The 18,059-nt window shown below is 38.5% G+C and overlaps 1 protein-coding gene across 1 annotated transcript; it reads right to left on the bottom strand.

The window, feature by feature from the left end:
• Positions 1 to 2,326: 2,326 nt before the first annotated feature.
• Positions 2,327 to 6,575, bottom strand: LOC137255432 (uncharacterized). Its single transcript, XM_067792874.1, has 3 exons — positions 6,461 to 6,575; positions 3,845 to 3,966; positions 2,327 to 3,514 (listed from the first exon to the last, which is right to left on the bottom strand). The coding sequence occupies exons 1-3, from the start codon at positions 6,573 to 6,575 to the stop codon at positions 2,327 to 2,329; spliced, it is 1,425 nt and encodes a 474-aa protein (XP_067648975.1).
• Between the last annotated feature and the right edge of the window lie 11,484 nt (positions 6,576 to 18,059).

The following is an 18,059-nucleotide window of genomic DNA, read 5'->3' as shown; positions in this document are numbered from 1 at the left end:
AGTGACTATATTAGATATCAAGTAATTTCAGATATGACCAACGCCTTTTGAGAGGATGTGCTTCTGTCGTTCTCAGTTTTTCTTAATAATTGCAAAACGCTCAAGATTTCAGAAAGAAAACTCAAAGTTTGTGGCATAATGATGAAATAAGAATAGATAAAAGAGCTATTATGTAGCGATCATGGAACAACAAAGGTTGTATTTTTGTCAATGATTTAAAACACCACGAAGGCAGACTGTTAACTTTTGATGAATTCAAAGAAACATATAACATTCAAACGAATATTTTGACCTATGAAGGTATAAAACAGACTGTTTTGTTTTACATTACTAAGTAACATATAAAAAGAATACACACTGTTGGTCCAAATCCAACCTATCCTTTTAAGTTATTTCACACTACTGCTCTATTACTTAGTAAATCTATCTATCTATCTATCTATCTATCTATCTATCTATCCATCTATGATTATTCATAATATACTTCCTACGAACTGCAACTTATTCAGAATAAAGGTATCAGAAACACCCCTTGGCCGTTTTTTGTAATAAAGACTTATAAACTGTAGAACACTTGGTGTGGTATTGTGTTCTTATCTATCTGTCTGTCTGTCTGTCTGTCTATGATTATTCATAATATACTTCCTACGAACTGCAACTTATTCAGAATAAAGGTATCAGAGACACCCCTTGGCAGTTTTTGTAATAAAGACTTATAAACTGTAGAACACTTGGCGTGGTATTGTGTTCCGGTATTCAAACTTTGGAAAAGCTTAGAACAATGGTTAGAAACAGCTGAAATTCACATTAATTTCACAATTTCAAAGATAATGATCGGAATGAAGGGAAAAAATAACAATGCTATTAACGCTATTTTCCTACTTGTTAAAGACATTATATTCGAAAAACGAACATTCTATGGTAAGTCAGATTAAACAGTACTTCGATATTACAAAATATATGTATTTAGTGTCTGATGAAAATGATAATTTTGTTAAGTTCTGGTCATCCTTACACACTATATTGAAAGCTGATTCATATAAGTTTACATCATTTACTGTACATTGTACTGAGTGCGTACGTGTGTGTGTTGTTTTATCTCAACTGCATAATTTTATGTAATTTAGTTTCATCATTTCCTCCATTGCACGTGTTTTAATAATCCTGGGGTTACACATTTTAATCGAAAAAAATTTTTTTAAAACATTTTCGCACAATTCAAAGCCCCATTTCCAAAAGGCTATGTCAGTTGAACAAACGAAGTTTAATGAAATGCAAAGGCCAATGGGGATCAAGATATGCTAGAGAGTGTATGTTGATATAATTCGAAATTGACAAATCCATAAATTAACTAGTCACTTGATTCACTCTATGATACTGACGGACTCAGTTACTAGGACATATAGCGTCAAACAATCACGAATAACCAAGTACGAATAACAGCATCCCATGTCGTCAATGTTTGGCGGATGTGTGGTTAGATTGCTGACTTGATTTTTTATACTGGTGTAAGGTAAACAATGCTTCTTGTAAACATCAAACGTACAACACATCCCGTATTGTTAATAGAGGAATAAAAAAGTGTTTATATTGGGGATTTCTTTTATTTCATGACAGAATGGATGCTTGGTAATAATAGAAGAAGTAAAGAACATGATACCTGGGAGTAACAGAACGTAAAGGTACCCTGAAGTATTAGTTAACGGTGAATCACCGACGAGTAATTCACGGTAATTCTCCGATAAAGAGGTAAGAGTGAATGAGTGAGTTAAACTTTTACATCGCATCGGCAATATTACAGCCATATAGCGATGAAAACAAGGTAATCTAAAACATCCGTCGACACAGGACAGTAAAACTAACTAGATTATCACAGATATATTGACGTTAAAACTAATCATGAAATCTAAAATAGTTTAACTAGAGAGGACGATACAGTGTATAAAAACTGGCAATAGTTCGCCAACAACTGAAGGTAGATGACCATTCTACGGACCATGGAGACTTACAGTACTTTTGCTACCTGCATGAAAGGTATGACATGGGAGCATTAAATTATGTAACTTGGAACGAATCAGAAAACTGGATCTAACACTTCAAGAAGACGCACTCGACACTAGCAATCTGTGGAATATTCGTATCACGAACATCACAGTAACACATATAGTAAAGAGGATGCCCTGTTGTATTCAGTTCAAGCCATCTTGTTATGAACAGGACGAGTGTGTATGATTGTGCGAAGCTTTACTTTAAAGGGTAATCCAACATATAACAAATGTTATATGTCCAACATTTATTTAACCAAATAGTATATATGACAATGGCTTTAATAAATGATAGATGGATCTAATCGTTCGCTTCGTGTTATGTTCTTCTGGGTAGCAAAAAATAGTCTCTTATCAGATCCCCTCACGATGGCAGCCATTCGGCCGAAACCACTTTTCGACATTATCAGAGTGTCACACGTTGAGAGGATATACTCATCTAAAATAGCTTTCTCCATGCCAGAACAAGCATCAACCCCTTTTGTGAGGCGGTCGATGTGAACTATCTGACCTTTAATTTCGATGAAGTGTTCAGGAAATGCCCGTTTGAACACAACTCTAGCCTCATCTGAGTCTGTAGCGATGAACACTCTACACGAACCAGCCATCTGTACTTGTTCCTTCACGAACAGGACAACTGATTCCAGATCAGGTCGATAAGTGGTTCTAGAAGCATCACGGGGTATTGTTTTAGACTTCCCCATCCGTAGATGTGCACAAATTAACTGTTTAGATGCTCTCTCTGCTTCAGCGTTGAAGGAATCGAACTTTGCCTGTGTTTTGGGTGCAAAGCGGAAGAGCTGTGAAAATGCAGTTCTGTAGATATCATGGAGACTTTTGTTCTGTGCCCATTTCACCGAAGAAAACAGGGGGTTCTTCTTGAGACTTGGAATGTAATCTCTGTTTCCCATGTAGAAAGTGACGTCCTTGTCATACATCGTTTCCAGGTTATTCTTTTCCATTTCTCTACCAAGTAGTACACTATTTATTACTCTTATAGTTTCTTGACTCCGACCCTTAAGCTTTGCCTCTTCAATCCTCCATTCCACCAGATTTGGAATGACAAATTCTGAAAACTCACAGGGGGCTCTCATGAATAATCCAAAGTTCCGTTTCAACATCTGTGAGACTAAATAAGATGTAATGATACCTTTCTGTCTGTCCCCCAGACCGCCGCAGTGAGAAGAATTACATTCATAAATTATGTATTTATCCACCAACACGTCCATTGGGTGTACGACATCCTGCACGACACCAAACTGATCTGGTAGAAATGTCTCCTCATGCTGAACAGTCCGGCCAATAATCGGTATAGCCTGACGAGTGAGGTTCTTTCCTGACATATTCATCCAAGAATCTTTGAAGACGTGGTTGAGAATACGATATTTCATCTGTAAGAAACAGATGAAGCACAGCATCGATGATACGCAGAGGATAAAGAAACAAGTTTTCTTCGTTTTCTTCATTTCCTGAAACACAAATGAAACACTGCAATACTATACTATCCAAATAGAGAGCGCATAGACGAGATCTGTTACGAAAGCGTTGTATTTTCAAGTATGTATAGCTCGTCCACAAGTAGATTTAAGTGCATGAAATGCTACACCAGTTTAGAAGAAGGTCTATACAACCAAATGGATACTTTTAGATAATGGAGACGTTGAGCGCGATGGTGACGACGTAGTATGATCCCGACTTCGGGTTTCCTGGATCTCAGACCAGTTTCTGTTCCATACAATTTGGCCGGATGTCCTCTGATGTCCTCTGAAGTCCAGACACCCTGGCTGCTGTTCTCTTACCCGTGGCACTACGATCACGCAAATGGAGTACCCGAATGTATCGATCTTGGGGTGCAAGGCTAACTCAAGGTCTACTTGTATGAGGACAGCCACTGTTGAGATACCTGTTTGGTTGCAACGAGCTACAACCCACGATATCTTGTTTAGACTTAAATTCAAACACCTGGCAACAGAGGATATGTAACCTCCAGCATTCAATCTTTCAATAGTGATGTTCCATGTCGCGCAGTGAAGACCCGACATAGTGATTTGACCTTGAAACTCCTTCAAAACGAATGCCAATTTCTGAAAGTAATCTGGTAATGTAATTTCCACTGGAAGGTGATTTATGTTGCCTTGTGGCGATGCCTATCTAATCCTTGTAAGAAATCCCATCAAAATCAGCATTTTCAGGGGAAATCGATTTTTACTTGTGCAACTGTGTAAAGCCATGTTATCAACATTCTTGTTACATATTGTGACGATTTTCTGAACAAAACTGGTAATTGAACCATTTTTGAAAAATCCAAATCGCCTATGCCTTTCTTTTACGGGATAGAATATTTCAAAACACATCTCAAGCTGTGAGGGAGGGAAAAGGTGTGTGTCAGTGACGGAGAGTGATCTACGCCGTTGGGATACGGCGATATGCCTCAACCACGTTAACAAGCCTGGGTACCTGTTCCTGTTAGTCGACACTTACGATAAGCTTGGGTTGTGCAGACCAATTATATCCCGGATCTATACAGGTAATGGTTGGTACCTAAAGGCCATGGTATACAAGGTACATAACTGTAAATGCCCAGTGGCTGCATTACGTTCGAGACACGAAATTCCAGTCTAGCAAGGGAAACTAGATTTGCAGAGTCAATTTACTCATGTCGTATTTACAGGCAATACAGCAGTACTCCCTGCTGGGGATAACACAAATGGCCACGACACAATGTACCCATGTGTGGAATCGAACCCAGGCCTCGTTGCACTACACTAAAGACGTTAAGTATTCCATCAAAGCGCATAACACCCTGCTATCCAAACGTACCCATGAAGATCTGCAACGGAGTGAGTTAAAACTCAGAGTTTCATCAGCAATACTGCAGCCATATTGTGACTATAAGAGTATATACTTTAATAATAAATAATTTGTTGCGTGAAATCTGTCAGCAAAGAACAGTAGCCAAGAAATTAGAGATATGCATTATTCGGAGGAAATTAACCCCAGATTGGCCCACCGCCTTCTGGCATAGGACTCTAGGCAGACATATACAATAGAATTTCAAACACAAACATTCAATTTTAAAAATGTACAAACATGTACAATAACTGCATAAAAATGTTGGCCATGCACAGGGCATGACGTGACCTGCCGACTGATAAAATCGTGTCAATTCTACCACCAGTCTAGGTTAAGTAAGGGCCAAAGTGGTGTGTTGCGCAAAGGGAACACGGGTCAAGACCCCTTGTGTCCTCAACCACCAGGATCCCGTCCTCCAGCGACACAGGGGCGCAACCCACGGCCCACAGGTTGCCCAATTTGGTCGCCTCTTACGACCAGCAATGGGGTGCTGTGGACACATTCTGCCCCGGGTCCACACAGGAGAAGAGCGCTTAGCGTTACCCAGCACCCACTACGAGGAGGTGGCTCTTCAAGGGTGTCAGATCTGCAAGGGAGTGAGTTAACATTTAGAGTCTCATCGGCAATATTAATAATAATAATAGTGCACATCTGTAATGCGCTCTTTTCCACACTTGCAGGATGCTCAAGGCGCAACAATGACGGAAGTACAATGGAATGGGAGATGACAAAGTTAGCAAGATTCCTAGAACTGGCGGATATTGCAGCCATATTGTGACTATAATGATATATACTTTCATAATAAATAATTTGTTGCGTGAAATCTGTCAACAAAGGACTGTAGATCAACTAGGTTATCACAGATAAAAGGTTAAGACTGGCATGGAAGTATTAAAAGAATTATTACAACACAGGATATTACAATAAAGAAACTGAAGGTAGATCATCCTAGGACTTACAGTACCTTTGCTACCTGCAGGTACCCTAGCTGGATTTACATCATTCCTTCAGATGTTGGTGATTTTTGTACAAGCTAGCCATACGTTAAAAGAACATATATACTGCCATTAAAGTCACGGATAATGAAAAATGCTATGAATGAAATAGGACTTACACACCACCGGGGAGCAATAATTTTGCACTACTTCAACCCCATTTGAAGGGGAAGTAACAAAAAGCAATGTTATTTATTCACTGTCATAAATTCATATGTTGATAACAAATGTAACCAAAATATATCAATTACTTAAAATTCTTTTTAAAACTCAATATGATTAAATGAACACGTACATTAATGAAAATATCTTCTGTCGTTTTCACAGTGAATTACTTGTCCCATGTGATGACGGATCAATACAGTCAAGTAAGACATGCTTGACCATGATTCTTTCATCACATGAGATTCAAAATAGAGGATCCTCACCTTTAAGTCAATACTCATTCCTGCATCGAGAATGGCCAATACGACATCGTCTTAGAATGACCTCTGTAAACCTGGACCGGAAGCCCAAGCGGGTGTAACCAACATAAGTTTTCATTTTGTGCAATTTACTTACACCTACTTGGGTATCCCACTTCTTTTGCATTAGGTCCTGGATACAGGTTTATAATCACTGAACTGTATCGGAAGCGGGACACAGATTTGTTGAGAGTTGCCTTAGCAGCAGACTCAGCCATCATGTTAGCTGTGATTCCAGCATGTCTGGGTAACCAACAGAAGACAATGTCAGAATGGCCAGTAGCAAGTGGATACTTTGAAAAAGCCATTTTAATGGCCTGAAGGTGAGACAGAGTCAGAATATATTATGTACTGTTTACATCTGTGGTCTCACCATCTACCAAGGAGAAGAAAACAGTCGGAAAGGAGATGTGTGGATATAATCAAGAACTTTTGAAGGCCCCACCATAAACACTTTTGAACGGTACAGTGCCCTGGAGCTGGAGGAGCGTCTCCTGGTCTCCTTCCCAAATGTCTAGTGCCTTCAGGAACTTATTTTTAAATATCTATATGTGGCCGAAAGGTCAAATGTTTACAAAAAATCAGTCCAATAACTTTCTACCGCTTTACTAATTTTGATAGACGTAATTCCAAAACTAATTCCTGGTCCTTGTGTGGGTTATATTTTCTACAAAAGTGGATACAAGTAGCTTTTGATTTCGACAATTTTTGAAATTTCATTTAAACACAATTGTAGCTGCTTTCCTACAGTGTGCAGGATTTTGCCTTGATAGAAAATATTAAAATCATCACCTAATTACGATCCATGAACTGATTCGTTAAAAACCGGAAATAAACTATTCATCGTAATACTAAACAATGAGACAAATAAAAAACTGTTTTGTGGAACACTCTGATCCTGACGGGGACCTGAAATGCTGTCATTTAAAATTTGGCTGTAAATTGAGGCAAACGGCCTCGCAATACAAACTCGTCTAAATCTCTTAAAACGTCATGTTTCCATGTAGTGTCGTATGGTTTTTCGAAATTGAAAAATATTGACACAGCATGTTCTTTACTTATTGCATCACGTGCAAAATGTCCAAATGTCATCAAAAATATTTGAGAACGTTTCTAAACATGTGTCTGGTAGATGCTCCAGGAGTTGATAATGTATATGGATGAACAGAATGAAACCCGTGGATAGACAACATCTCACGGTAATCTTCCCCAGTTACCTGAAGTGAAATGAATATTTTTCTTATTTTGCTGTTGTTGGTATTTTTGGAATAAAGGTACATAATTAGAGGAGTAAGAATGTTTCGACAAAGTGTCATTTCGTTGATTAGCAAAATCAGATTTATTAGTTAATATCTGTTTTTCGTCATTTAGGTGGTGAGTACTACATTTAGAGCCCTTACCTTTGATTTTGGGCGTCATGTTCCATACCTTGGAAATTGGCGTATGTGAATTAATTTTGGTTGCACAATTTTGCCAAGATTGGCGTTTACTTTGTTTAAATGTTTTTCTTGGTTTTGCATGTAAAGTCTTAAATTTATTCAAATTGTGCAGCATGGGGTGCTGACAAAAATTGAGCTCAATCTTTTTCCCTTTCTTTCTTGCTTGTTTGCACTTTTCGTTAAACTAGAGTTTTCGAATGTGTAGAATTGTAGAAGACTTTGGGATACATCTATGTATGTTTGTTAGTTAATCCGTAAATCACTTTAGAACATCAGTTTGTCTGGGCATTGCGTTTCATATAAAGACCAGTTTGGTTTGTTTTTAAATGAATCATCACCACCACGAGGTGGTGGCTCTTCAATGGGGCTGAAGAGCACCAAGATGCCTACAGTTCTACTATGACAAGAATGAATACTTGATTATAACTGGTTATGGATACAACGGTTTGTATTAATCGGCTGTACTAGCTCTAATTGTAAAAAGCAGATTTATCTTCAACACACTGAGGAAGCCAAATGACCGGAAATACATAGTAAATGTCAACAGTACAAGACAGTGAAATTCGTGAAAATTCAAGACAGACGTCAGTACATGAGCTAACACATATTAAATACTTACGTAATACAGTAGGCCGATTGGTGGGGAGTGAAGTAGAAAGGGAGAGAGTGGGCACACGAACACATTCACTGACCGTTTCACGAAGACAGACAGGCAGGTTCAACAAAAGTGCCATATATATGTTATGAAGGGCAGTACGTACCGTGACAAATACATGGAAGGATGATCCTTACTGCAATGCACAGCACGATGCGACTAAATTCAGGCGCAAGCGGGAACGCCACATGTCGTTAGATAATCGATGTAACAGGTGCTTGGTGTTCGGAAATTTAAATCTGATCCAAGCCGTAGTTAATTGCATGAAGAAACCCCTAGCTGAACGTGTACAAAAATTAAATATTTTTCATAAAATGATACACAATAAAGCACAAACTAGTTATGTAACAAGCTTTCTTACATTTTGGAAACAAATCCTGTCAAATTATCCACATATACCATTGATGTGATATACTGATGAACCAGTATTAGATGAACAACAACCTGACAAATCATCCCATTTTGCATATATGGGAAGCCCCTCCAAAACATTCCATTTAAACAGGTTTCCAAACAGTTTTCAGCAGTACATCGCCATCAACAAAATCAACTTCAGATTTCAAATTGTGTCCAACAACCTTAGCACGCTTAAAATAGTTGTGGAATTCCTTGCTTTCATCGTGAGTCTTGACATGCATCACCAGATGCATCCAAAGGAATAGGAGAGGATTGGCACAGCAAAAGTATTGGTGGCTTTGATCTTGTTTCGAGCATTTAGCTCTGAACTCGATTTTCTTTAAACGAGATTTATACTCAGCCCGAAGTATATCTTGAATGTGGGCATTCTGGAGCTTGTCTCGAACTTGCATTCCAAGATAGGTGTAGGCCTGATCTTCCACAAGATGCTCAATAACTCCTCCCGCTTGTAACTTGACCGATCCATCATTAGATACCTTGCCACGTTTCAAATGAAGGGTATTACATTTGTCGAGTCCAAATGTCATGCCAATATCATTAGAGAAGGACTCGACAAGGAGAACCTGTTCTTTCAAATTGACCTCTCCTTTGGCAAGGAGCTCAATGTCATCCAAGTAGAGGAGATGAGTAACAGGTGTTGGGGATCTGTGCTGAGGAGGCCCGGGATGGTAACCTCCCTATTGAACAGAAAACTCGACGGATTTAAAGACAGACAAAAAGGCAAAGGCCTAAAGGAGTCTCGCTGGAAAATTCCCCTTCTGATTGGAATAGATTCTGAAGTCTGCACCTCTCCTTGTGAGTACATCTCAAGTTGAGTCGACCAGCAACTCATTAAAGACTTGAGTAAATCAAGTAGTCGCTCAGGGAGGTCAATACACTGACTTCAGAATCCATTCGTGAGGGACAGCGTCCTATGCTTTTTCGTAGTCAATCCAGCACATGGAGAGGTTGCGATGATACGTTTTAGCCTCTTCCAAAATCATTTTCTGTACACGAAGTTGATCCTTGCACCCCCAACATCCCTTCCTCGCCCCCTTCTGCTCTCTGTAAATTATCTCATTGGACGAGCAATACGATGACACGAGGCTCGTCAAACACCCTGTGAATAATTTGTATTGAGTATTCAAACAAGTGATAGGGCGGAAGTTTTGGAAAGCAGTCAAGCCTCTTTTTGGGGAGAGAAGCATTGTGCGACCTTTGCAGAACCATGGAGGAGAATCATCTGTATCCACAAGAGAATTGGAACAGTGAAGGAGTGGTGCTTGGACACAGGGAAACAGTTTCCAATACCGGTTATTATTATTTGTCATTCTTTTGTCCAAAATTCCTTTTTCCAGGAAGACTTTTCATTCCTAGGCAACCTTGGATTTTTTGGCGGTACTTATTTCTGAAGACTCGCAGAAAGTTATCCACTTCATATCTACAGATCCAGCCTTTTTTCTTGTTGTGCTACCTGTGAAGATAAATCACATTATTTTCTTCTGGTTCCAAGTGATAATAATCCAAGAAATGATAAAATGCACTTTCGTAGCAATCGATACAACCTCAAACCAGTCCCTTATGGAAATAGTGACGCATCACAAGTTGAAAAACAATTTGAAAATTGTTAAATCCGGATCCGTTCAATGTTTTATTGATTTGGTCGATTTAAGATGTAAGAAATAATGATCAGAAAATGCAATGTAATGGATAACTTTAAACCTACTGTAAAAGAATTTATTTCATTAAGATAAGCCTTGGCTTGTATAAATCTTTGGAGTGCATTTAGAAGTGGAATGCATAAGATGAGCCAGATTCGTGGATGTCAGCTTCTTTGTTGTAAATAACACAGCGTTTCTGAGCGTATGCTTGCTCCTTCATCAGGTGAATTGTAGGGAGTATCAACGGGGTACATGTATGTACACACACAGAGAAGGCACTACAAAGAAAACATGAGAGGTATTCAAATAAGCCATTACGGCTTGTTTACCAATCCATGTTCAATTTGTTTTGAATAAAATATGTGTACACTATTTGTGGCAACAATATACGATATACATTTTCGAATACTAGTATTTAACTGGATTTTTTTCAATTTCATTATTTCGAACATATAATCATTATATTGACGTTTGCTATACAAGGAATAGATGTATGTTATGAAAACTGAGTGAGTTGCTAGCCTATCGGTATATCCCAGCTATATGAGGTCGATATGTCAATTTCGAGTCTATACTAGGTAATCCAGTAGGATACCATGGTATGTGTCACAGAAGTCAGAGAGCCTGACCACGTAGTCATTGGGCATATTGATGAGAAAAGTAAGTCCCCGTAATCTTTCTGCACATTTTGAGGATTCGAATGTTTGAATGTTCATTCATGCGTAAATGTTTAACAGGTGACAATTTAATCTATTGTTCTTAAATTCCTCGCCGCCTTTTTGTGACAACTGTCTGTAATTACTTTATTTCTTCATTCATTATTGTTTTGTTTACACTTTTTTGCTCGTTTACAGGTACGGTACATGCAGTCAAAAAGTGGTACAAGGTACATAAGACAATTAGTGGCATTTCAAGAGTAAGAAGATGCTGAATGCCAATTAAATAGCACCATAACTTCCTAGTGTATTGGAAAGATGTATGTATGTATGTATGTGTGTGTGTGTGTGTGTGTGTGTGTGTGTGTGTGTGTGTGTGTGTGTGTGTGTGTGTGTGTGTGTGTGTGTGTGTGTGTGTGTGTGTATGTATGTTTAAGAGAGGAAATTCGTTCTCCTTATAGTGATGGAAAAGTGCATGTAGAGATGACCAAAAAGAAAAGAATTAGTCAACTACCGTGTCTTAGGATAACTTGTTTCACAAGTTTTATGACATTAATTGGATTACTATTTTTCCCTTTGATCCCAAGCAAGACATTCTGTTTTGTGAAATGCAACGGAATGTTCAAGTCAGTTAAGAGCAATGACTGGAAGTTTTGTTTTTCCAGATATTTTGAACAATTTGAGAGTCCCAAAAGAGATGGGTACTTGATTCAATTTTATATGTACAAACACTACAAATGGAAGAGTCTATATACTTCATCTTAATATAATATGTTTACACCATTTGTGGCAACGATATACGATATCCATTTTCGAACATTTAACTGAAATTTTTCAGTTTCAATTTTTTGGAACATATAATCATTATTTCGGGAAAAAAAACTTGTGGATATATATATTTCATATTGATGGTAAGTCCCCGGAGTCGTTCTGTACATTTTGACGATTGTAAGTGTGTGTGTGTGTGTGCGTGCGTGCGTGCGTGCGTGCGTGCGTGCATGCATGGATGCATGTATGTGAGACAAGGATAACACAGAGGAAATTATCCATCGTTCTCCTTACAGTGATGGAGAAGTTCATGTAGAGATGACCAAAAGAAAATAATATCAAATAATATAAAATAGTACCGTTGCTATGCTAACTTTTTAATTGATTTTTAATTTAGACAAATTAAAATGGTGTGTCGGTTTAGTGGTCAGGGTTGTGAAAGGTGAAACATTTGCTTCAATATGTAAGTAGTAATTGCTTGTTTGACCCCTTCATAGGTCAGGAAATTTGTTTTGAGTTTATTATACATCAATAAATTGTCATCAAAGGATAAAAAATTCCCTTAATGCAAATACAACTCCCTTCTTGTACCAGTATGTATACAGAATAGGTTTGTTATCTATCACTATGTCATCATTAAACCAGATTGACTGTGACTGGATTTCAAATTCACTTGTAACAGTATGTTTTTGTTTAGATATGAATCAGACCCAAGCAAGTAACACATTCTTCCAAAATTGATTAGTTAATGTTGGTGTAACAACCATAGGTGAGTTTCATCTGTTATCTGTCTAAGAAAAAGATAATCTCACTTATATGATTTCTGTAATAATTTTCTTACCCATCCAAGCTTTTGGCAGCAATTGTCTCTTTAGTGTTTGGTACCTTTAATCCAACATGTTTCGGAAGACATGTCCCTTTAAAGGTCACATGTAATGTAAAACACAACTTTTCAGATTCTGATACGTTTTGGTACGCACTTAACGAAACAAATCATCAAAAATACCAATTCAACCTATAATGTTGAAAAACGCGATGAAAAAAAAGCCCCCGAAATCGGAGTTCAGACGATTCACTATTTTTCCCCGAGTGGTGGTGGGGAAAAGTGGTTTCAACGGCTATGCTGCGCAGCGCTCATAACGCTTGCGCAGTGAAAAGGTTCGCGGAGCTTGAAACAGTATGCCTGCCCGGAATATTAGGTTGTGTACATAAACCATGTTGATTGTGATAAGAAGACTCTGTCACAGAGAAAAAACACAAGGTCTGGTTTATCTACACCTATATGGTGCCTGCCTGTCTGCTAATGAGAATATGCAATGCACAACTTCAATTACTGACCATTTGCCATTTGAAATATACACATATCGGGCTTATACGTCATAAACCAAGAACGCCAAATGAACCAGTGGCCAATGACAAGGCGTCGTTACACATGAGTGCACAACCACCGGTCCTGACTAGGTTTGGTATCGCGACTGCTTCGTTTCGAGGGAGGTAAACCCAAGTACAAAATATCGCACTTTTGATTTGTGATTATACACGTATAATTTTGTTTATTTTGTTTTTCACAATCACTAATGCATTTTATATATCATGAACAAGTGAACATGTTTTAATTATGTTTGATGTTTTGGTTGCACGTGACCTTTAATTTTGACTGGTTTTCGTCTCCATATAAACCTAAAGCATAGCTTCTAAAGTTTATCTAAACATGGTCTGGAGGATTTGGGAGCGTAGCAAATGGGTGATCAAATTTAGGAAGCAGAAGTGATTTCAAACCTGTATTTCTTCCAAATGGCATAAGTGATCGTGTTGAACAGGTGTTCATTTCTCTTGTAATTTGGGACAATTTATCTGCATACTTTTTCTCAACCATATTTTCTAAGTCTATGTCAAAATGAAAACCTATAAGGGTACATTCAGTGTGGGACAAGTCAAAGTTCCGGTCTTTGCATTACTTTAGCCTTGATATCCTTTTTATCCTATCCAAATTAGCTCTGATTTGTCAATATTGGTTTTTAGTCCAGAGAATCTTGCAAAGAAATGTAATGTATTTAAAACATAGCGACACCTTCCAGAACAAGCCAGTGGCATCATCAGCAAATTGTGACATGGTGTATTCAATATTGTCAAATTTATTCATCTTACAGGCTTATTATTTTCCATCATTAGGGCCAAAATTTCTACACAAACCAAACATATATTTAAAAGAAAGTTGATGCACAGCCATTTATTAATATACTAGATTCGATACCATGGTAGGAAAGGTTTACCCACTGAATCAAATCTGGTCCAAAACGGTAGAAATTGAGAAGTTTGAGTATAATATTTTACGTCAACCAAGTCAAAGGTCTTCTCAAAGTCAATCAAAAGGAGTAGTCCCGAGATTTGATATGTTTCGGTTTGTTCCATAAGGTCATAAATTAGTCTAGTCACTTCTTCTATGTATCTTCCAATGAAAAAGCCCTACTGGTCGTCATTGATGATACGTGGAATGATAGGCTTGATTCTGTTGGCAATGGTTGCAGCAGCAATCTTATATGATATATTTAAAAAGCGAAATGGGTTGCCAGTTCTTCAAAAGCCATTTAGTCTTATTTCCTTTTGGAATATATGTTATAAGGCCCTGTTTCCCTGAGGAGAATAAATCTCCAGTCCGAAAAGTAGAAATTAGAGATCGTACCAAGAACTCACAAGATCATTCCAACAGAAGTTAGAAATTCGACTGTAAAACCGTCAGGACCTGAACTTATGCCATTATGGTGTGGTTGAGGTTATTTCAATATATTTAAAACGAAAATAAAAACTATATAAGGGAATGGGTCATAAAACAGCGTTTAGATGGCAGTATCTTTTTGAAACGTATTTAGTTCATTTGTGGTGAAGTGGTGAATTGTTTTCTTGGGAAAAGGTACCATTTCAAGAGAGATGCATTTATTTTGAGATCACTGTATATATACATATGGAAATTAATTAAGCAACACCAAATTCAAAGACACATAAAAACTTAACAAAGTTTAACGAAGTAATTTTGATGATTGATTATTCAATTTTGATGTATTGACATACAGCATGAGCTTTTCATGGGTTGATATGACGCGCGTGAAGCTTGCACAGCGCACGTGCATTGCTTTAACCTCAACTTTCGAAAAATGCACTTTTTCCCTGGGGTGTTTACAAGCGCAGGTTGTCGATTGCATTCGGTTTTTCATTCATTTCAATGTCATGGCACGTAGGAAATTATCAGAGGCCACTCGTTGGCAAATAATCGGCATGAGGAATGCTGGTATGTCTCTAAGACAAATCGGGACTCAAATCGGACGACATCATTCCATAATTTCAAAACTTTTGAAAAAATACCGGGCCACTAATGAAGTTAAAGACCTGCCTAGACCAGGAAGACCCAGGAAGACCACAGTCCGGGAGGACAGAGCTTTACTGAGACTTGTACGGCGCAGGTCCTTCGACTCGAGCTCTCGGTTGAGACAGGAGTGGCTTCCAGGGAGACCCATCTCGAAAAGGACTGTTCGGAATCGTCTGAAAGCTGCAGGATACCGGGCAAGGAGGCCAATCAAGCGACCCAGACTGTCTCCAGCCCATAAGGCAGCCCGACTGGCCTGGTGTAATGACCGTTTGCACTGGAACATTGCCTCTTGGAGGAAGGTCCATTTCTCAGATGAGAGCCGGTTCTTGCTGCACATGGTGGACGGTCGTACTCGGGTCTGGAGGCAGAGGAACACAGCAATGGCTCCACGGAACATCCAGGAGACTGTGGCCTTTGGGGGAGGTTCCGTTATGGTATGGGGGTGCATTTCCATGAACTGCAAGTTGGATATCATTACCATCCGTGGCAACCTTAACGGTGTTCGTTACCAACAGGAGGTTCTTGACAGGGCTGTGGTACCTCATTTTGAGAACCATCCTCTGGCAACGAGACCCATATTTATGGACGACAATGCTAGACCTCACAGGGCGCATGCTGTAAATGATTTTTTGCGGCAAAATGCAATTGACAGAATTCCATGGCCTGCCATGAGCCCTGACCTCAACCCCATTGAACATTTGTGGGACTTTATTGGCCGTCGTGTGAGGCAGAGAGACCCACCAGTCCATAATCTCAACGAATTGACGGCTGCCCTGCATGAGGAGTGGAACAGGATCCCCCAGAATCAGATCCGGAGACTCATCCAAGGAATGAGGAGGCGTCTGGAATCGGTGGTGCGTGCGCAGGGAGGACACACTAGATATTGATGAAAGTCGGTGTGCAGACTCTCAGATGACTGTTCTTTCTTTCCATGTGACATTTGTGTTAATACACCTGACAACAACGTCTGTGGATGAATAGTAAATTGTGTCCATTTTTTCATGAATTTAAGACAGTTTTAAGAATTTGGATTTCGTTGCAATAAAGCAAAGTCTTGATACTTTTTCCCTTTAAGTTGTTTGTCAGAGATCGTCTGTTGAATAAAAAAGTGTCAAACTATATCAACCCGGCATATTTTGATTGTCAGAACACTTCAAAGTTGCTCCAATAGAAAAAATTGGGGTGTTGCTTGATTAATTTCCAGGTGTATAGTTAAGATTGTCAGTCAAGGCTCATAGTTTACGGTGTTGTGTCATGTCGGGTCATAACACAGGAAATTGTTTATCATGTGGTCAGCTATGTTAATTTCTGATTGGTTGATGGGCCAACAGTTGGTTCTGCATGTTGCACCTGAGCAATAACCTTCACTTCACATTGGGACTCACGGATTGACAGGTGAGCCATTTTCTTTGTGTTGACATGACATGTTCTCACTGCTTGTCGGTACGGCTAAAACAAGTATTATAATCCAATTGATAGTGGAATATTATTGCATCTTTAACTGTAATTGTATTATCACTTTTTGTAGTTAATAAATTAACATTAATAATTCTGTAAAAGTTAAATAAGCTTTAGCATTATCTTTATAAACTTAGTTACTTTTTAAATTGCATTACGTGTATGTTACTTTATCGTATAGTTTTCTGCACATTACTGTTCCCAAGGTTGATTTGTGACTGAATGAATTGCTGTGCTTTTTGTGTAGTGAGTGAGTGAGTTAATATTTAACGTCACATCGGCAGTATTTCAGCCATATCGTGACGAGAACATTTTGATACTAAAATGAAACATGCATACATTATAAACAGCTGTCGTCAAAGGACAGTAAAACAACTAGAATATCACAGTTATACTTAAAACTAGTGTGGAGAATTAAAACAAATACCACTATTTGGACAATACAATATAAAATACGGGCTATAGATCGCCAGCAACTGAAGGTAGATCATCATACTAGGGACCATGGGGACTTACAGTACCTTTGCTACCTGCATGGACCCTAGCTGGATTTACACCATCCCTTCACCTGCTGGCGAGTGTAAGAAATTTTAGCCAAAATTAAAAGAACACAAATACTATGCTTAACAATCCTGGAAAGTATAAATTTACTTTAAAATTTTTGGACTTACGTACCCTCTCAGGAGGACAATAATTTTACAATACTTCAACCCCCTTTGAGTGTACAGCCACCAATGATCAATGTTCCTAATCTATACTACCATCCCTTAAAATACAACTATCTACAAAACATATCAATTATAATTCAACAAGGAAATCAATTTCCTTTAAAAATCCATCAATTAAATGACTATTTTACTGTGTTAAATAGATGCGTAAGTGTTTTTACATTAAAATATTTATCCCTTATGATGGAGAATTCAACACAGTCAAGCAGGATATGCTTGACCGTGGTTCTCTCATCACAAGGGACGCAAAATGGAGGATCTTCACCTTTCAACAGGTATGCATGTGTATACCTTGTATGACCAATACGACATCGTCGTAATATGACCTCTTCAAATCTGGACTGACAACCCAAGTGGGTATAACCAATGTAGGGTTTTATCTCATGTAATTTATTGATACCAACCTGGGTGTCCCACTTCTTTTGCATCAGATCACGGATATAAGATCTAATGGTGGGTTTGTAATCACTGTAAGGAATAAGAAGTGGTGTCACAGATTTGTTGAGTGCTGCTTTAGCAGCAAGGTCAGCCAATGTGTTACCAGAGATTCCTACATGGCTTGGTAACCAACAGAAGA

Source organism: Haliotis asinina, chromosome 11 (assembly GCF_037392515.1).
Source record: "Haliotis asinina isolate JCU_RB_2024 chromosome 11, JCU_Hal_asi_v2, whole genome shotgun sequence".
Taxonomy (NCBI): domain Eukaryota; kingdom Metazoa; phylum Mollusca; class Gastropoda; order Lepetellida; family Haliotidae; genus Haliotis; species Haliotis asinina.
The sequence above is the reverse complement of the archived record's forward strand: the minus strand, read 5'-3'. Positions and strand labels throughout refer to the sequence as shown.